This window comes from Elephas maximus, chromosome 14 (assembly GCF_024166365.1).
Source record: "Elephas maximus indicus isolate mEleMax1 chromosome 14, mEleMax1 primary haplotype, whole genome shotgun sequence".
NCBI classification, from domain to species: Eukaryota; Metazoa; Chordata; class Mammalia; order Proboscidea; family Elephantidae; genus Elephas; species Elephas maximus.
This window is the reverse complement of record NC_064832.1, coordinates 29,091,446-29,109,081: the sequence shown is the minus strand read 5'-3', so window position 1 is coordinate 29,109,081 and position 17,636 is coordinate 29,091,446. Positions and strand designations below refer to the sequence as shown.

Genomic DNA, 17,636 nt, shown 5'->3' with positions numbered 1-17,636 from the left:
TGTCTTAAGCCAGTCTCTTTTGAGATATAAAAGAGAGAAGCAAGCAGAGAGACAGGGAGACCTCATTCCACCAAGAAAACAGTGCCAGGAGCAGAGCATGGCCTTTGGACCTGATGGCCCTGCACAGAGAAGCTCCTAGGCCAAGGGAAGATTGATGACACGGACCTTCATCCAGAGCCAACAGAGAAAGCCTACCCTGGAGCTGACACCCTGAATTTGGACTTGTAGCCTACTAGACTGTGAGAGAATAAATTTCTCTTTGTTAAATCCATCCACTTGTGGTATTTCTGTTACAGCAGCACTAGATGACTAAGACAGAGAATTATCAGTACAGAGTAGTAACACTTGGCTGCCTACCACATAACACCTGTTCCTTTTGTTAGGTGCCGTCAAGTCGATTCTGACTTATAGTGACCCCATGTGACAGAGTAAAAGAACTGCCCCATAGAGTTTTCTTGGCTGTAAGCGTTACGGAAGTACATTTCCAGGACTTTCCCCTGCAGTGTGGCTGAGTGGATTCGAACCACCAATCTTTTGGTTAGTAGCCAAGTGCTTAACCATTTATGCCACCAGGGCTCCTCATACAACACTTCCAGTCACATATGCTACCTAGACATTTGTCTCCCATAATTCTCAAATTAACTTTGATGAACGGCAGCGGCCTGTAAAATGCCAGCAGCTGTCCAGGAAATATCACTGGCTTTATCTGCATTGCTAAAAAATGCACCTAATGTAGCTCTCTGATCTAATGACATGGGAGAATATCCAGCTGCTGAATTTGACTTGATAACTGTAATTTTGAAAGAGCCCTGGTGGCACAGTGGTTAAAGTGGCTCAGCTGCTAACTGAAAGGTCAGTGGTTCGAACCCACCAGCAGCTCCTCAGGAAAAGATGTAGCGGTCTGCTTCTGTAAAAATTACAGCTCTGGAAACCCTACAGGGCAGTTCTCTGTCTTACAGGGTCGCTGTAAGTCGGAATTGCCTCCAATAGAAAATGAACAAAAATTGGTTTTGAAAGAAAATGCATAAACTTAAGGCAAGGAATTTAATGTTACTCTAGGACTTACTATGACAGCAATAGGCATATATCACCGCAAATTTAAATAGATTTCCTTATAAAGTATAGGTTTCAATGATAAAGCATTTTTTTTCCTAATTATTATTTTTTCCCTTTTTTTTTTTTTGTACTTTAGATAAAGGTTTACGGAGCAAATTAGTTTCTCATTAAACAATTAATACACATATTGTTTTGTGACAATGGTTGCCAACCCCGACATGTCAACATTCTCCCCTTCTCGACCTTGGGCTCCCCATTACCAGCTTTCCTGTCCCCTCCTGCTTTCTCGTCCTTGTCCCTGGGCTCGTGTGCCCCTTTAGCCTTGTTTTTATTGGCCTGTCTAATCTTTGGCTGAAGGGTGAACTTCAGGAATGATAAAGCATTTTTAACTAGACACAAAAGGTGCATGTTAAAGACGAGTTCAGCCCTCTTTAATTTTCTAGAATGCTTTTTGATCCATATTTTGTTTTATAGTATTGTAGATAAAGCTCTCACATGTAATACCAAAACAGACAAGTGCTTCTATTAGATGTCCTATTTTTTTTCATGTACTGAAAAACATGAAATAAATCCTTCATTGGTCATTTGTTTATTTTTTACAACAGTTTTCTAGAATGAATTTATGTGTTTATGTTCATTCTAGAAATAAGGTATAGAGCACGGGGTTCTGTAGTTACAGAGCAGAAATGGAGATGTTCGTTTGCTGCTTAACAATTATATTATCTTTTGTTCAACCTCTTACTTTTTTCTTTTAGGAAGATTACTAAGCAGAGCTAACAATGAGAGACCTGATGCTATTGATGAAAATGGGAAAGAAGAGGATACTATGAAAAATACGTTTGCAAAAAAGAGGAAAATGGAAGCTGCATGTTCAGATTGTGAGGTTGAAATTATCCCATTAGAACTGGAAACACATCCTAGAAGGGCTGTAACTGAGGAATGTCCACCTAAGTTCAGTAATGAATCCACAGAGCCCGCTGCGTACGTAAGAACTCAGTCAAGATTGCTCTCAATTATTATTGATCAATAGTGGTTCTTTCTCTTTCCTTCTTACTCCCCCCCCCCGCCCCACTCCCATGTATCATCTTGCTTCAAAGTTGTAAGTTTAACACTGAGATATCTAAGACACATAGATTTTAAAAATCTAGCCATCGTACCTCACTTCCTCAGTGTTCCATTCCTGGAGTTTTACCTTACGTGACTTTACTCGGATTCTCTAGGAATGTTCATAATTTTTGCTGTTCTTTATATTTTCTATCACCATTTCATTTACAAAGCTTTCATAGGTTTCCTTCATATTTTTACATACTTCAAAAATGATTTACTTTAAAATATTGTATTTCCTCTCTCCAGTGCAGGATAGGCATAAATGTTGTTTACTTAATTTCTAATGATAATGGATATTTATTTAATAATGTTATCAATATTTCAAGGTCCAATGAAAAGAATTTTTAGTGATACACAGAATAACATTTTTTTTTCCTTTCCAGGGAAATGAAGTATAACAATATTTCAAGAATTCAATATCATTCAGTCATTAGAAGTCCTAAAACCAAGATAGCCATTTTCCAACACAATGGAAAAAAGATGGTAAAAACTGCAAAAAGTAGATTGGGCCCTCTGAGAATATTAACTACTATACCACCTTTTCAACCTAGTTCAAATTGTTTGTGCTACTTAATAATGCATAGTATTTCTTTTATTGTTGTGGAATGGGCAGGCTGCTGAAGTATTGGGACTCTTTTATTATTATTCCCCATGGAAGTTGGCATGTTCTCCGCATAGATATATGAAGAGTATGTTGGTCACGATTTGGTAGTGTAGTCCGCCGAGACTGAAAGGCATCTGCTCCTGAGAACCTGTAGAAGTTCAAGAGTTAATAGTGAGTGAAGATATAGGATAAAGAAGAGATGCAACCTAACAAAAGAATCATCCAGAAAGTGACGTTCTACATGATGGACTTATCGTTCTGAACCAAGAACGCTAGTCAGAGACTGAAACTTAGAAGAAGAGAAGGATAAAGGAAAAAAAATAGAGGCAGAAATAATTGTGGTTCACAGCAGGGCTTGTTGATGAAAAATAAAAACTCTGCTCTAGGTGGTGTGCAAATATTGCCCTCTGTCTAGTAACAGTACAGTAGGTACTTGCTCAGTATCAAATAGTGATGAAAAGATTGAGCCAGAAGGTCACATAGACCTGGGTTTCACTTCTAGTTCTTCTTACCAGTTGGGTGACATCTCTATGCCTATGTTTCTTTAACTATAAAATGAGAATAATAGTTTCTGTCTCAGGTTTATGAGAGTGAAGTGAAATAAGGTTGGTTCAGCACAATGCTTGGCACAACGAAATGCTCAGGAGATGTTGACCATTCAGGTACTGAGCACTTGAATAATGATAATGGCCAACATTTATTCAGCTTTTAGTTGGGTGCCAAGCGTTGTGTTAAGCATATATCCTTTTAAAGTTATCATGATCATTTAAAGTGATTGCGGTGTCTGCAACATATAAAGACAGGCAGCTTCTTTAACCTTTTCTTTCAAGTAGAAAGTTGCCAAAGAGTGATTTTATCTTTGTACATCTTATGGTTGAAGCCAGATTTATAATCTGATATCAGTACTTTCTCAGTAAGCTCACCCATTGCCATAGAGCCAATCCCAACTCATGTTGACCCTGTAGGACAGAGCAGAACTGCCACAAAGAGTTTCCAAGGCTGTAATCTTTACAGAAGCAGACTGCCACATCTTCCTTCCGCAGAGCAGCTGGTGGGTTTGAACCACCAACCTTTCAGTTAGCACCTGAGTGCTTTAACCACTGTACCACCAGGGCTCCTTACTTTGTACTGAGGATAATTAGAATTGAGGAATACAGGCATCTTTTAATTCTAAAACAATGTCTTAAGTCTTTGTAACTGTGGCTTGATAAAGTCCCTAGAAACTGAACACAGCCAAAGGGGCTTACACGTTTGCTCCATTACTGCATAGCCTCCGTATGACATCAGCTTTGAGGCTTTTCAAAATAAGTTAGTACCTGCAGCCTATGAGGATTGAAACTTGATGAAAGAGACCTAAATGCTAAATACATTTTCCTAACATAGGAATTAAAGATATCTTTGTTTCCTTTTAAGGGATTTGCTTCCTCAGCGTCTGTCACCTCAGAAGATGATAATGGGTGTGAACCAACCCTAATACCTCTGAACTCTGAAGCCAAGGAAGTTAAAAGTAGGCTTTGTTTCCCTCTGTGATTGCCTGCCTCTTTATTCTGCCTTTCTGTCCTTCTGTTGCTCAGTACTTGTGACTCATTTTCTCAGACTCTGTAATGGACATGCTGCATTCCTCATGAAAGTTACAACGTGTCTAGATCAGAGGTCGGCAAACTATGGTTTGCAGGCAAAATCCAACCGGCCACCTGTTTTTTGTGTGGCCCAAGAGCTTACAATGGTTTTACATTTTTAAATAGTTGAAGGAAATAGTAGTATTCCCTGACACTTGAAAATTATATGAAATTATAATAAAATTTATTGGAAAACAGCCACACACATTTATTTCCATATTGTCTTTAACTGCTTTCTGGCTACAACAGCAAAGTTGAATAGTTGCAACAGAGATCACATGGCCTGCAAATACATACTTCACAGGAAACGTTTGCTGACTTCTGGTCTGGGTGCCAACAATCAGCTAATGCATGGTGGCATGAGGTGGGTTAGACAACTCCTGACTCTACAGAGTCCATAAGTATGACCTATAGCTTCAGAACCATTGTCCAAAGAAGCCATTTCTAACTCTTTATGTTGGGCTCCTATAAAAATGAAGACAGCTCACTCTTGGCTCCGGCAGTAGTCGGCCAGCACTGCTGAGAGGGATGTTCGGCATGACTCCAACAAAAAGCTGAAATGTTGCTGCCCTTAGGGCTTCTCTTTCAGAGTTACCAGACCCTGCTGTTATATCAATTCCATAGTTAATATATAACTGGGCAAACTTGATTTTTGATACTTTTGCATTTCAGTATATACCTGAGCAGGGAGGGAGACATCGCTGAGAGGTATCTGTTTTTAAGGAACTGACCAGCCACTGCTACCTCTTCTCCCTTTGAGCCTTCTTTCATCTGTACCCTCAACTCCACACCTGATCTTAAAGGATGGAGATTCAAGGGAAATGGGACAGTTCCTTGACAGAAAAAGTCTACCAAGAAAGCACATTTTATGTATAAGCCTGCATTATAACTATTTTACCATTTAATGCATGTAAGCCATAATAAGTACTATTGCTTTTGGTTTTTCTGCCATTTTCATTGATAGCTGCAGTGTATATAGCAGGTACTCCAGAAATCATGATTATATATTCTTATGGCTCACAGGTCACCCATGATTAAAAAAAATCAGTACATTTAGGAACAGCAACCAGCAACAGTAATGATTCAATCATGAACATTCATTCTGGAGAAATATAATCTCTTTGTGCCACTGAGTTAGTTTGTACAAGGTGGCTTTTTGTAAATAAATAGGTGATTTTATTTATTCCATTTGCTAATTATATTCATACTTCCGAATAGTCTCAAAAAATTATTTCCCTTATCAGGTGTGAAAAGTGATTATGCAGTGCCTCTATTTCTAAAGTATTATTGATTATAAAAATGTAATTGGTCATCTATCAAAGGTACCAAACACTATACAAAACCCACAGTAATACAGTTGTTGCTCTCTGAACTTGCAGAGGTCGGCTCTGACAGGATTTTCTCAGGCCTCTCAGTGATGTCTTATAGGCCTAGAGTAGCTCACTAAGCACCCACTTCTATTACAGCTGTTCAGAATATATTTAAATACAGATTCCAGAATTGGGGAGAGAGGAAAGCCACTTTGTAGGTAGTATAGGTTAAACAGAATAACAAGGACACAACATGTAGGTTCATAAAAAGGCATTACAATGTAGTACAAAGAAGGCAGGCTTTGGAGCCAAACACTTCTGCGTTTGCTACTGCAGTTCTCATTAGTATTGTGGGTCAGGCTATCCCTTAACCCCTCAGAGGCTCAAGGCTTTCATGTGTAAAATTAGAGTTATACTACCTACCTTAACACATTATAAGGATTAGCAATAATTAAAGCAACTAGTATTTAATTAATACTGTTAATCTCAAGGAAACCCTGGTGGCGTAGTGGTTAAGTGCTACAGCTGCTAACCAAAAGGTCGGCAGTTCAGATCTACCAGGCACTCCTTGGAAACTCTATGGGGCCATTCTACTCTGTCCTCTAGGGTTGCTATGAGTCGCAATCGACTTGATAGCAATGGGTTTTTTGGTTAATCTCCATGTTATTGCTCAACCAAATGAATTTCCTGACAATTCTTTCCAAAATTTCCTTTAGAGGACTCAAGCTCAGACCAAGTTGAAGATTCTGAAGAGAATCTGCTCATTGAATCAGATGTGATAGATATTACTAAATGTAAAGAAGCTCCCCCAGAGGGCAGGTGTAACCAAGCAACCACATTGGATAACCAGAGGATAATAAAAAAGTCTGAGGGTCAAACACAAAATCCCCAAGAGGAAAACTCTCCAGCATCTCAAAATCAGCAGGTCTTTTATGATGAAGAGTTGCCATGTCAAACCAAATATACTTCATCCGATGATCTAAGGAAGTTCAACAAAGGGAGTGTATTTTTACTGGATGCCACAAAAGAAGGAAATGTGGGCCGCTTCCTTAATGTAAGTATATGAGCTAAGATTCATATTTAAACCACTTTTTTTCTGTGCTTCTTAGCAAAGTCATTAGGAGAATATGATTAACAGACTCTAAAGCCAGACTGCCTGGATTAGAATTCCGGCTCCGCCTCTTATTAGTTGTATGACCTCAGGCATGTTACTTAACCTCTCTGTTCCTCGGTTCCCCTCCAAGATATGGAAATAATAATAATAGTAACTGTCTTGTGGGGATTAAATGAATTAATATATGCGAATTGCTCGGAACAGTGCCTAGCATATACAGTAAGCATTTAATTAATTTAAAAACTGTAAAAAATGTGAACATATAAGAAGGGAATTATTTAAGTTTATTGAAAGGTTTTCACAATTTGTTACTTCCCAAATAACCCCAATGGGACACAGACTAAGTTTCTCCTTTGAGTCTTATATACTCAAATAATAGGTCTTACTCAGAAATGCCTCTAACTGTTCAAAAAATATCAGCTGAATTTAATTGCTTTACTTACTCTCACTTTCACTGAGTTTTGAATGATTTATTAGCTTAGTGTAGAAAACAAGTGTGTTTGTCAGATTTCTGTTTTCAGACTCCTTATTCCCAAACCATAGCCATTTTCTATTTGTGTGTATGTTTGGGACGTATTTATATTTATTTTCATTTATATAGGGAAATATTTATGATTTCTGTAATTTTAAGGTTAATTTAGGATTAAGACTCATGCATATTCATGATAAAAAACATCATTTGTATTGTTGGTCAGATCTCCTGTGTGGGGTGGAGTTGGAGTTGCCTTGTAGCTTTCCCAATACGCTCCTGTCCTATCCTGCCTCTCACCATCATACTTGGATATCAAAGAATGTATAGTCACAGGAATCCTCCAAGAAAAACCATCTTCAGCCTCTGGTCCCAATGTCTGTATGTTCTCTCCTGTATTTGTGGACTGAACCACCTGGGTGTGAGCCAAGCCAGGCCCTGCCACGTGCCCCCTTTTCTCTGGGATGCACAACCCTGAAAGTGAAAAGTGAGGACAAGAACTTTGATCCCCTTTACATGTCCTTTGGAAAGCTCCACTGTAGCATACTGTCCCTGGATATGGCCTTAATTTTTCTCTTTGATCCCATCTATCAGAGTTCCCCTTCCTCCCTGTGAGGAAGCCTTGACTTTTTCCTTGTAGTGAAGGTGAAGGAGGGGGAAACACATGTGTGGCCCATAATTCTTACAGGCAATCCCTTTGATGGCTTCAGAGTGAACTCAGCATACTTCATGTGCTGAGTGATGATTTTACATGCCATTAGGAGAGAAAAAAAAATTTTTTTTAATTGTGCTTTAAGTGAAAGTTTACAAATCAAGTCAGTCTATTATGGAAAAATTCATATACACCTTGCTATATACTCCTAGTTGCTCTCCCCCTAATGAGACAGCATACTCCGTCCTTCACCCTCTATTCTTGTGTCCATTCAGCCAGCTTCTGACCCCCTTTGCCTTCTCATCTCCAGACAGGAGCTGCCCATATAGTCTCCTGTGTCTGCTTGATCCAAGAAGCTCACTCCTCACCAGTATCATTTTCTATCATATAGTCCAGTTCAATCCCTGTCTGAAGAGTTGGCTTTGGGAATGGTTCCTGTCTTGGGTGAACAGAAGGCCTAGGGACCATGATCTCCAGGGTCCTTCTAGTCTCAGACCATTAAGTCTGGTACTTTTTATGAGAATTTGAGGCCTGCATTCCACTGCTCTCCTGCTCCCTCAGGGGTTCTCTGTTATGTTCCCTGTCAGGGCAGTCACTGGTTGTTGCCAGGCACCATCTAGTTCTTCTGGTCTCAGGCTGATGTAGTCTCTGATTTATGTGGCCCTTTCTGTCTCGGGCTCATAATTACCTTGTGTCTTTGGTGGTCTTCATTCTCCTTTGCTCCAGGTAGGTTGAGACCAATTAATGCATCTTAGATGGCCACTTCCTAGCATTTAAGACCTCAGATGCCACTCTCCAAAGTGGGATGCAGAATGTTTTCTTAATAGATTTTATTATGCCAGTGGACTTAGATGTCCACTGAAACCATGGTCTCCAAACCTCCAACCTTGCTATGCTGGCCTTCGAAGTGTTCAGTTTATTCAGGAAACTTCTTTGCTTTTGGTTAAGTCCAATTGTGCTGACCTCACCTGTATTGTGTGTTGTCTTTCCCTTCACCTAAAGTAGTTCTTATCTACTAACTACTTGGTGAATACCCCACTCCCTCCCTCCCTCCCCACTCTTATAACCATCAAAGAATATTTTCTTCTGTGTTTAAACTATTTCTCGAGTTCTTATAATAGTGGTCTCATACAATATTTGTCCTTTTGCACCTGACTAATTTCACTCAGCATAATGCCTTCCAGATTCCTCCATGTTATGAAATGTTTCACAGATTCATCATTGTTCTTTATTGATGCATAGGATTCCATTGTGTGAATATACTATAATTTATTTATCCATTCATCTGTTGATGGGTGCTTTGGTTGCTTCCATCTTTTTGCTGTTGTAAACAGTGCTGCAGTGAACTTGGGTGTGCATATATCTGTGTAAAGACTCTTATTTTTCTAGGATATATTCCAAGGAGTGGAATTGCTGGATTGTATGGTAGTTCTATTTCTAGCTTTTTAAGGAAGCACCAAGTCCATTTCCAGAGTGACTGTACCATTTTACATTCCCACCAGCAGTGTATAAGTGATCTAGTCTCTCCACAACCTCTCCGACATTTATTATTTTGTGTTTTTTGGATTAATGCCAGCCTCGTTGGAGTAAGATGGTATCTCATTGCAGTTTTGATTTGCACTTCTCTAAGGGCTAATGATCGTGAGCATTTCCTCATGTATCTGTTAGCTCCCTGGACGTCTTCTGTAGTGAAGTGCCTGTTCATATCCTTTGCCCACTGAGAAAATACTATTAAGTCAGAAAATCTTTAAAACCAAAGCACTTTTTTTATGCTTATTTGGCTTTTTATCTTTCCTAGTTAGGAGGTTACTTGATTAATAAGGAACAGAATCCTCTTGCTCCCTGCCCACATCCTCCATTGCTCTTTGACTCCTGCTGTACACTGTGTGAAGAAATCACAACAGGCAGCCAGGAAGGGAGTGTGGAACAAAGGAACGTTTTGGCTTCGTTTCCCATCAGTTACCATGAGTGTGGCCGCACAAGAAGAACATTATGGCTGCTTTACTTATCCCAATCCTGGGCCCCTCCCTTGTTTGTGGAGAAAAATCTCAGCTTTGATTTTTTTTGCTTTCTTCTTTTTTCTTTCTTTGTACATAATATATTCATATCATTCACAAATTAAAATGAAATAAAAAGCCACATCTTCAGAAGTACTGGGCCCCTTCATCCTCTTAAGCAATAATTATTTTCATGGGTATTCTTCCAGTGTGTCTTGATGCAAATACAAGTAAATATAAATCTGCCAGGCGCTCCTTGGAAACTCTACCTTGCTTTTTAGATTAACAGTATATCCTGGAGATCTTTCCACATCAGTACACAGAGGGTGCTCCTCATTCTTTTTGTTTGTATGTTTTTGGTTGTAGCTGCGTATATTTCACCGTGTGGTTATACCAGAAGTTTATGTAACCAATCCTCTGTATGGACATTTGAGTTTTTTCTAAACTTGTATTTAAACACAGTGCTCCGTGAATAATCTTGTACATAGATTATTTTATACATGTGCAGAAGTATCACATTGTCAGATGTGAGATTGCTGAATCAAAGAATACATGCATTTTAAATGATTATAGTGATACATATGAACAAATTATCTTTTATAGGGGTTTGTACCATTTTGCATTTCTCCCAGCAAGATACAAGAGTGTCAGAATAGGATTTTTCTGAATGGATTCCAGCTTGTTAAAAGAAGTAGCATGAGCTGTGATATTTTATATATTAGTCGGAAAAAAAAAGTAAGATGTGTTGGAAACAGAATGGTATTCTAATGCTTAAAGCAAAAGACATCAAACCTTGTTCTAAACTAATCTCTGTGTCTTTTTTTTTTTTTTTTAACAGCATAGTTGTTGCCCAAATCTCTTGGTACAGAATGTCTTTGTAGAAACACACGACAGAAATTTTCCATTGGTGGCATTCTTCACCAACAGGTTTGAAATTGATTTTGCTTACATGATTGAATTCTGAAATTGTGACTTTAGGAATAACAGTAGCAAATTGTGTTTTTCAATAACGTTCTATAAAGTATAGAATGTAAAAAGGAGATATGTTCTATAACCCCAAAATTTCTACTGTTCTGGAATATTTATCCCAAACTATTCTCAGTCAAAATTTTGAGCAGCTGAAATTTCAGTTCTTCTTCCCACTTAGGGGTAAGGCTGTCAGGTCTTACACAGTTCAATTCAGAGGAAAAATAACAAGAGTGCTACATGTGCTTTAAGTCAGAATTATCCTCCTGACTACTTTCACACTGCAAGCCTTAACACATTACTAGTTCCACTGTTTTCAAAACACACTTCCTTTTTCATGGGTAATGACAAGTTCCTTCTTACTTAAGAAATTATATCTTGGTTTCCTAGTGCTGCCTTAACACAAATACCACAAAGCGGGTGGATTTTTTCTAAAAGATGACTCAGAAGTGAGTAGGTTTAAGACCCACCTTACTCTGGTATGGCCTCATTAACACAACAAAAGAAATCTCCTATTGCCAAAGAGGGTCATATCTACAGGTAGGAGGGTTAGGACTTCCACATGTCTTTTGGGAGGCACAGTTCAATCCATAACATTGAGGATTTTAATAAATTTGAAATAAAACTCAAGTGATTATTACTAATAAAATGGATGGGGAAGAGAGAATAGATCATAGTTTGAGAACGGTTAATGATCGTAATGTAAAAATTGATATAATCAAGCACAGTTAATTTAGTAGTGACGCAGCTTGATTTATGTTTTGTTTTTAATTTCTACTTTCTAGGTATGTGAAAGCAAGAACAGAACTAACTTGGGATTATGGTTATGAAGCTGGGAGTATGCCTGAGAAGGAAATCCTCTGCCAGTGTGGGGCTAATAAGTGTAGAAAAAAAATACTATAAATATGTAGCTAATGCTTTTCCTGAAATTAGTTTATGGAGCTGAAATTAGAGCCATCCAGAAGAATCATCAGTCATGGAATTAATTTAGATTTTGGCCCATCAAGCTAATGCCTCTCAACTTACCCTCATCAGGGGACTCATGTTTTATTTCTATTTTATTTGTGTGAGTTAGAAATGCTTGGAACAAAATAAGGATACATTTAGGGCATCTCTTTATTCAGCTTCACACAAGTGGGATGGAAGGGTATATTTGAAATTCATTGTACAATTTGTAACTTATTTGTAAATTGTAAATATTAGGAGAAACAAATGTCACAATAGAATTCAGGTATTTCTTATTGTTGCTTTGTGGTTATTATCTTTTAATCCATGCCCCAAAGAGCCATATTTCACCTCTTTACCTACAAAAATTTATTTATATTTAATTTCTAGCAAGTCATTTACCATCATGAGACCCATGTTGTTACCAGGTTAATTTTAGTTAAGCAATTAAGTCTTCATAATAATGTCCAGTTGCTTATTGGTTCAGTTTTTTGTTTGCATCAGTATAAGTGTCTTCACTGCTTTCTAACCTACTTTTGGCCCTTCTTTCATCTTCTCTTACATTTAACTTTGTTTATGCATTCATTCCCAGTCTGAATCCTTCCATGATGTGCTTTTAAACTGGAGCAAAAAATCATGGACTATTCTTCTGTGACGGTTTTTACAAAGACCTTTATGTGGTGGCTGGTTCAAAAGTAGACCCTATCAAGGTAACTGCAATAGAGAAATAAAAGATAAAGCAGTGCCATGTGTATAGTGGAAAAAGCCCTAAATTAACAAAACGTGCAATCCAAGTCTTAACTCTTAGCATTTATGGGCTTTGTAGCCTTGGACAGAATCACTTAATATTTATAAACCAAAAAAAAACCTGTTGCTGTCAAGTTGGTTCCGACTCTTGGATGCCCCATAGGGTTCCCAAGGAGTAGCTGGTGGTTTTGAACTGCAGACTTTTTGATTAGCAACCAGTCTCTTAACCACCAGAGTTCCTAGTATAGGCCTCTAAAAATCAGGTTTAGATTTCTGTATAGAAACATGGGAAGAAAGTACTTTCCAACTCGTTTTATGAAGCTAGTATAACCTTGATACCAAAAAGTTTACAAGGACAGTCTAAAGCAGGAAAACTATAAGCCAATAATACTAATGAAAATAGATCTAAGAATCCTAAAACAAATATTAGCAAATAAAATCCAACAGTGTGTAAAAAAGATACTATCATGACCACGTTAGGGTTATATCAGGAATACGAGGTTAGTCTCACAGAGGAAGAGCAACTAACGGAAACTTTAGGAGGCAAAATCAAGAGGGCAGCATAGGTTTTAAGCCTTTCCAAATCCACTCTTAAAAAGAGTAACTAGGATAGCAAAAGAAGAAAAACTACCTTTTCACCAAAGCTAGTGGCAAGATAGCTCCAAAACCCAGAAGATGAGTGGTTGGGGCCAAATCACCTCCAACAGCAAGATTCACCCAAGACTGTGTGAAGATAGCACTGGGAAGAAAAGGGGATTTCCAGGGCCCCAAGAACTCTAGGACTTGCCTGTGAGAGGAGAGAACCCCACTCAGAATGGAATCCTCGGCCAAAAAATGTAAGAACAACCAGCAAAGCTGGGAGAAGGCTCCTCAGGCACCAATTTTGAGTGAATGCAATAAAGTCCAAAGAACTCACTAAAGGGCCATGGGAAGATTAGGCTTACTAGGGCAGCTAAGCCCTCGACGATCTCAGAAATACCCTGTAAGAACTGCCTTCCAATCTAGGACAGAGACCAGTCCTAAGGAAGGTGTGTGTGGTCATTTTCAGTAAAAAGCGGAGAGAACCCGTAGACTGTGAAGCTAGGAAAGCTACCTTGGCTCAGCTTCCCCTACACAGATCCTCCTCAAAGCCTGTTTCGTTTAAACACAAAACGGTAAAAGACTGTGACCAAACACCCTACAAAGATATTAGAAAAGAGGGAAATTAAAAGTAATGTTCCAATAAGATCATGAGTGCTTATTGGAAAATTATGGCCACAAAGCAGGTGAAAACTAACCTGTTATAAAAATAAGTTCAAAGAGTTAGAAAACTATTGAAGCCATGAAAGAGCAGCGTAAACCATAAACGGGCATTAAAGCCACAGTTGGATGCCATTACACACCCACTCAATTGGCAGATTTTAAAATTTTGAGTGTTAAAAAGAAACATGTTGGAAAAGAGTTCCCATTAGTAAAGTTGAACTGTGCATACACCCTAATCCAGCAATTCTACTCCTAGATATAAACTATGGGAAACACAACTTTGTATCTGAAGACGTGTATCATAATATTTAAAGTGATACTGTAATTAAAAACCTGGAAATAACTTGGATATCCATTGGAAACAAGGATAAATAAATTGTGGTCAACCATTTGAGAGAGGAGGGGGAAAATTCTGTTATGAGGAAGATTCTGGCAAACTCTTGAGATGAAAATTCTTTTCCACCAATTCTTTTCACTACTTTAATACAAACACAGAAGAAGAGGGAATAGACACCTGGAGAAACTTGCATATTTTGTTCTAGGTAGAGTCGAGCCGTAAGAAAAGGAAACCGAAAAACTAGTCAAACTTGGCTTACTTAGGCCAGAGTTCTACTGAACTGCAAAATCTTAAACAGCCCCTTGGAATCTCCTGGGCATGATTTACACATTGTTTTTCTAAAGAAAATAGAAGAGTTACTTTGTTAGTCCTGGTCATCTAGTGGGAAAGGGGCCTGGGAGCTCCAAGAGTCAAAACTAGTTTTTTTCAGTAGGAGAGATGTACATTTGGGTCCCCTTGGAACCCAAATGGGAATACTAATTTGAAAAGGTGTGATTAAAATTAGTTCTGGCTTTTAGTAAGTTTTTTTTTTTTTTTTTTTTTCTGGATGTATGGGTTTTGTTTAGTTACCTTTCAAACAAAAATCTAAGTTTGGACCCAATTTAATTTTTTCAAAATATTCAACTTTGTGAATATTTAACTTGAAATTATTTGAGGATGGGAAACTAAAGAGTTAGCTAAAGGGAATTATAACTCAACAGTTTACAAATGGAGAAAGTTGAGAAGTCCATTGTTTCCCCTAGGGATGCAGAAATATCTGACAATACACTAAAATAAAGTGAAGAAACTTGGTCAGTATAGGAGGTACTTTTATGCAGGATAGACTGTTGTGGATCAGCCGTACTTCTTGTGATTTGCCTTTGGAATCAACTTGACATTCAAACACATGAGGTAATAATTTCATCTTTTAGGAGAAGTCTCTTGAGATTGCAGTTTTCTCCAATCTGGACCGGTTCGCAGCTGCTATCTTTAACCAGTACCCTAGACATTCCTGTTGTCTCCTGTCAGAGGTCCTATTTCCAGTTAAATCCCATTATTTCCCTTTTCCTTGATTTACTCTCACGTAACAGTGATCATGTCCTGCAGTAGCTTTTGAGAAAGAAAAAATAAGAGGTAAATTTTTTGAGACCTGACATGTTTGAAAATGACTTTATCTTACATTTGATTACTATTTCGACAGGGTATAGAATGAATTCTCAACTAGCCTCCTTATTTTGAAGGTGTCTGCTAGCTTCTAGCGTTGCTGCTGTGACGTCTGAAGCCATTCTTGCCTTCTAGCTTCCAGGGTGACTATTGGAAGTCAGATAAGTGTCCTGTATTTTCTGTATATACAGGTAGTCCCTGACTTCAAAATGGGGTTCCCTTCCGACGACTCCATAAGTCAGTTCTGATGTAAGTCGAATAACTTTTTTTTTTTTTTACTTTTCATTTTTACTATCTTTTATTATCCGTATCTATAAATCTGATCTTTGAACATCTTGGAGTGAACATCTGAGAATGATAACATCAGCAAATTACACACTGCGACATTGTATGTAGTCCAAACCAAACCAAACCCAGTGCCGTCAAGTCAATTCTGACTCATAGCGACCCTATAGGACAGAGTAGAACTGCCCCATAGAGTTTCCAAGGAGTGCCTGGTGGATTCAAACTGCTGACTCTTACGCCACCAGGGTTTCCTTGCATGTAGTATATATTACAGTAAGGTATAAAAAAAAAGATAAAAACTGATGGTCATTAAGTGGTTCGTTGTAACTCAAATACATCCTAAGTCGGGGGCTGCCTGTATAACGAATTTTTATATGTCTTAAAACTTCTAGGATTACCTTTGTCCCAATGTTCTGAAATCTCATAGTGATATGACCCCGTGAAATGGTATGGGTCCATTTTTCATCTGTCAGACTGCGTGCTTAGCAGGCTCTTTCAATCCAAAAACTTTGTTCTTGAGCTTTTGCAATTTTTTTTGGACTGTTCCTTTAATGATTCTCATCTGTTCTCTCTTTATAGAATTCTTGTTGTTAGATGTTAGACCTTAAGAATTGGTTCTCTAATTTTCTTATCTTTCTCTTCTAATTTTCAGCTCTTTGTCTTTTTTCCCTACTTTCTGGGAGCTTTCCACAACTTAATCTTCCAATTTGTCTATTGTGTTTTCATTTCTGATCTCATATTTCTAATTTCTAAGATCTCACTTTTTATTCCCTGATTTTTTTTTTTTTAATAGTATTTTATTGTATTTTTGGTGAAGGTTTACACAGCAGTGGTTCCCATTCAACAATTTCTAAAGTTATTCAGTGACTGGTTACATTCATCACAATGTGTGAATATTTCATTATTTCTGTTCTGGTTGTTCACTTTCCATTAATCTAGTTTCCTTGCCCCCTCACATTCTCATCTTTGTTTTAAAGTAATTGTTGACAGTTTGGTCTCATGTAAGTGATTTTTTTAAATAATATTTTATTGTGCTTTCAGTGAAGATTTACACAGCAGTTTAGTTTTCCATTCAACAATTTCTACACACGTTCGGTGACACTGGTTTATTCTCTGAATTTTGTTGTTGTTGTTTTGGCTTTAGTCTTTATATTTCATATTACGATTTTTCTCCAGAGTTCTAGTGATCTTGATGGTCTACTCCTGTTGAAGAGTGGGACACCAAAAAGCTGATCGATCATAAACTCTAAGGAGGGCTGGGATGGCTCTTTGGGAGCTTCACCATGTTAGAGCTGAGCTGTTTTGCCGGGGAACCCCCTAATGTCAATTTCTTTAGGGCTTTCCTTTCGTCTTGGGAACTAATATGCTTCCATCCTTCTGCCTAGAGGGCAGAAGCTTGCCTTCCAGGGTCTGCTCGTATCCCCTTGTACTGCAGCCCTTCACTTCTGCTTCTGTAATCCATCCCTGTTTGTCAAGACTAAGTTGTTCCTTTTTAATAATATTGCTTCTCTCCTCCCTTACCCCATTTGCATCCTTTCTTCCCTTTAAAACCTGCCCAAGATGCAACTCCCCCAAACATTTTTCTTCTAATCCTTCCAGCAAACCGCCAACAATTATATGCTGCTTTTCACAACTTACTTTTTAACTATAATTACATGCATTTATGTTCTCTACATTTATATTTGTTACATGCACTGAAAACCTCATCCTGTATGGTGCTGTGTACCCCATGGGTGCTAAATAAAGGCTTGCTATTGGCAACTGGGTTTAGGGTTTGTTGATTCTGCGTCGGTTTAAGATGTAGGCCAAACTCGGGGTAAATGTGGGATAAAATTTTTTTAGGAGAAAAAACAGATGAACCTCTGGCTGAGCTTAGGCGCTTTGGCCACCTTCCCTCCGACGGCAGCGGAGGCGGGGCAGGGAGCGCCTGGTGTTTTTGCCTTTTTTAAAGCAATACAACCTACGAATCGCATCTGGGAAAACCCGAACTTCTGTTTGAATGAGAAGCCCTACCTGCAAACCTGAGTTGTCTTGCTCGCTCAA

At 38.3% G+C, this 17,636-nt stretch overlaps 1 protein-coding gene across 4 annotated transcripts in view; it reads left to right on the top strand.

Moving 5' to 3' along the window:
* Window positions 1–17,636, top strand: part of SETDB2 (SET domain bifurcated histone lysine methyltransferase 2) — a 103,118-nt gene that overhangs the window by 33,984 nt on the left and 51,498 nt on the right. For 2 of the 4 annotated variants that reach the window (XM_049853008.1, XM_049853009.1), the window contains 6 exons: window positions 1,812–2,037; window positions 2,547–2,646; window positions 4,181–4,274; window positions 6,413–6,750; window positions 10,767–10,855; window positions 11,680–17,396. In XM_049853008.1, coding sequence (XP_049708965.1) covers window positions 1,812–2,037; window positions 2,547–2,646; window positions 4,181–4,274; window positions 6,413–6,750; window positions 10,767–10,855; window positions 11,680–11,797 — 965 coding nt within the window. In that variant the 3' untranslated portion in view covers window positions 11,798–17,396. Of the gene's footprint in view, window positions 1–1,811; window positions 2,038–2,546; window positions 2,647–4,180; window positions 4,275–6,412; window positions 6,751–10,766; window positions 10,856–11,679; window positions 17,398–17,636 lie in introns of those variants that run through there. The other 2 variants (XM_049853010.1, XM_049853012.1) reach the window with 2 other exon arrangements.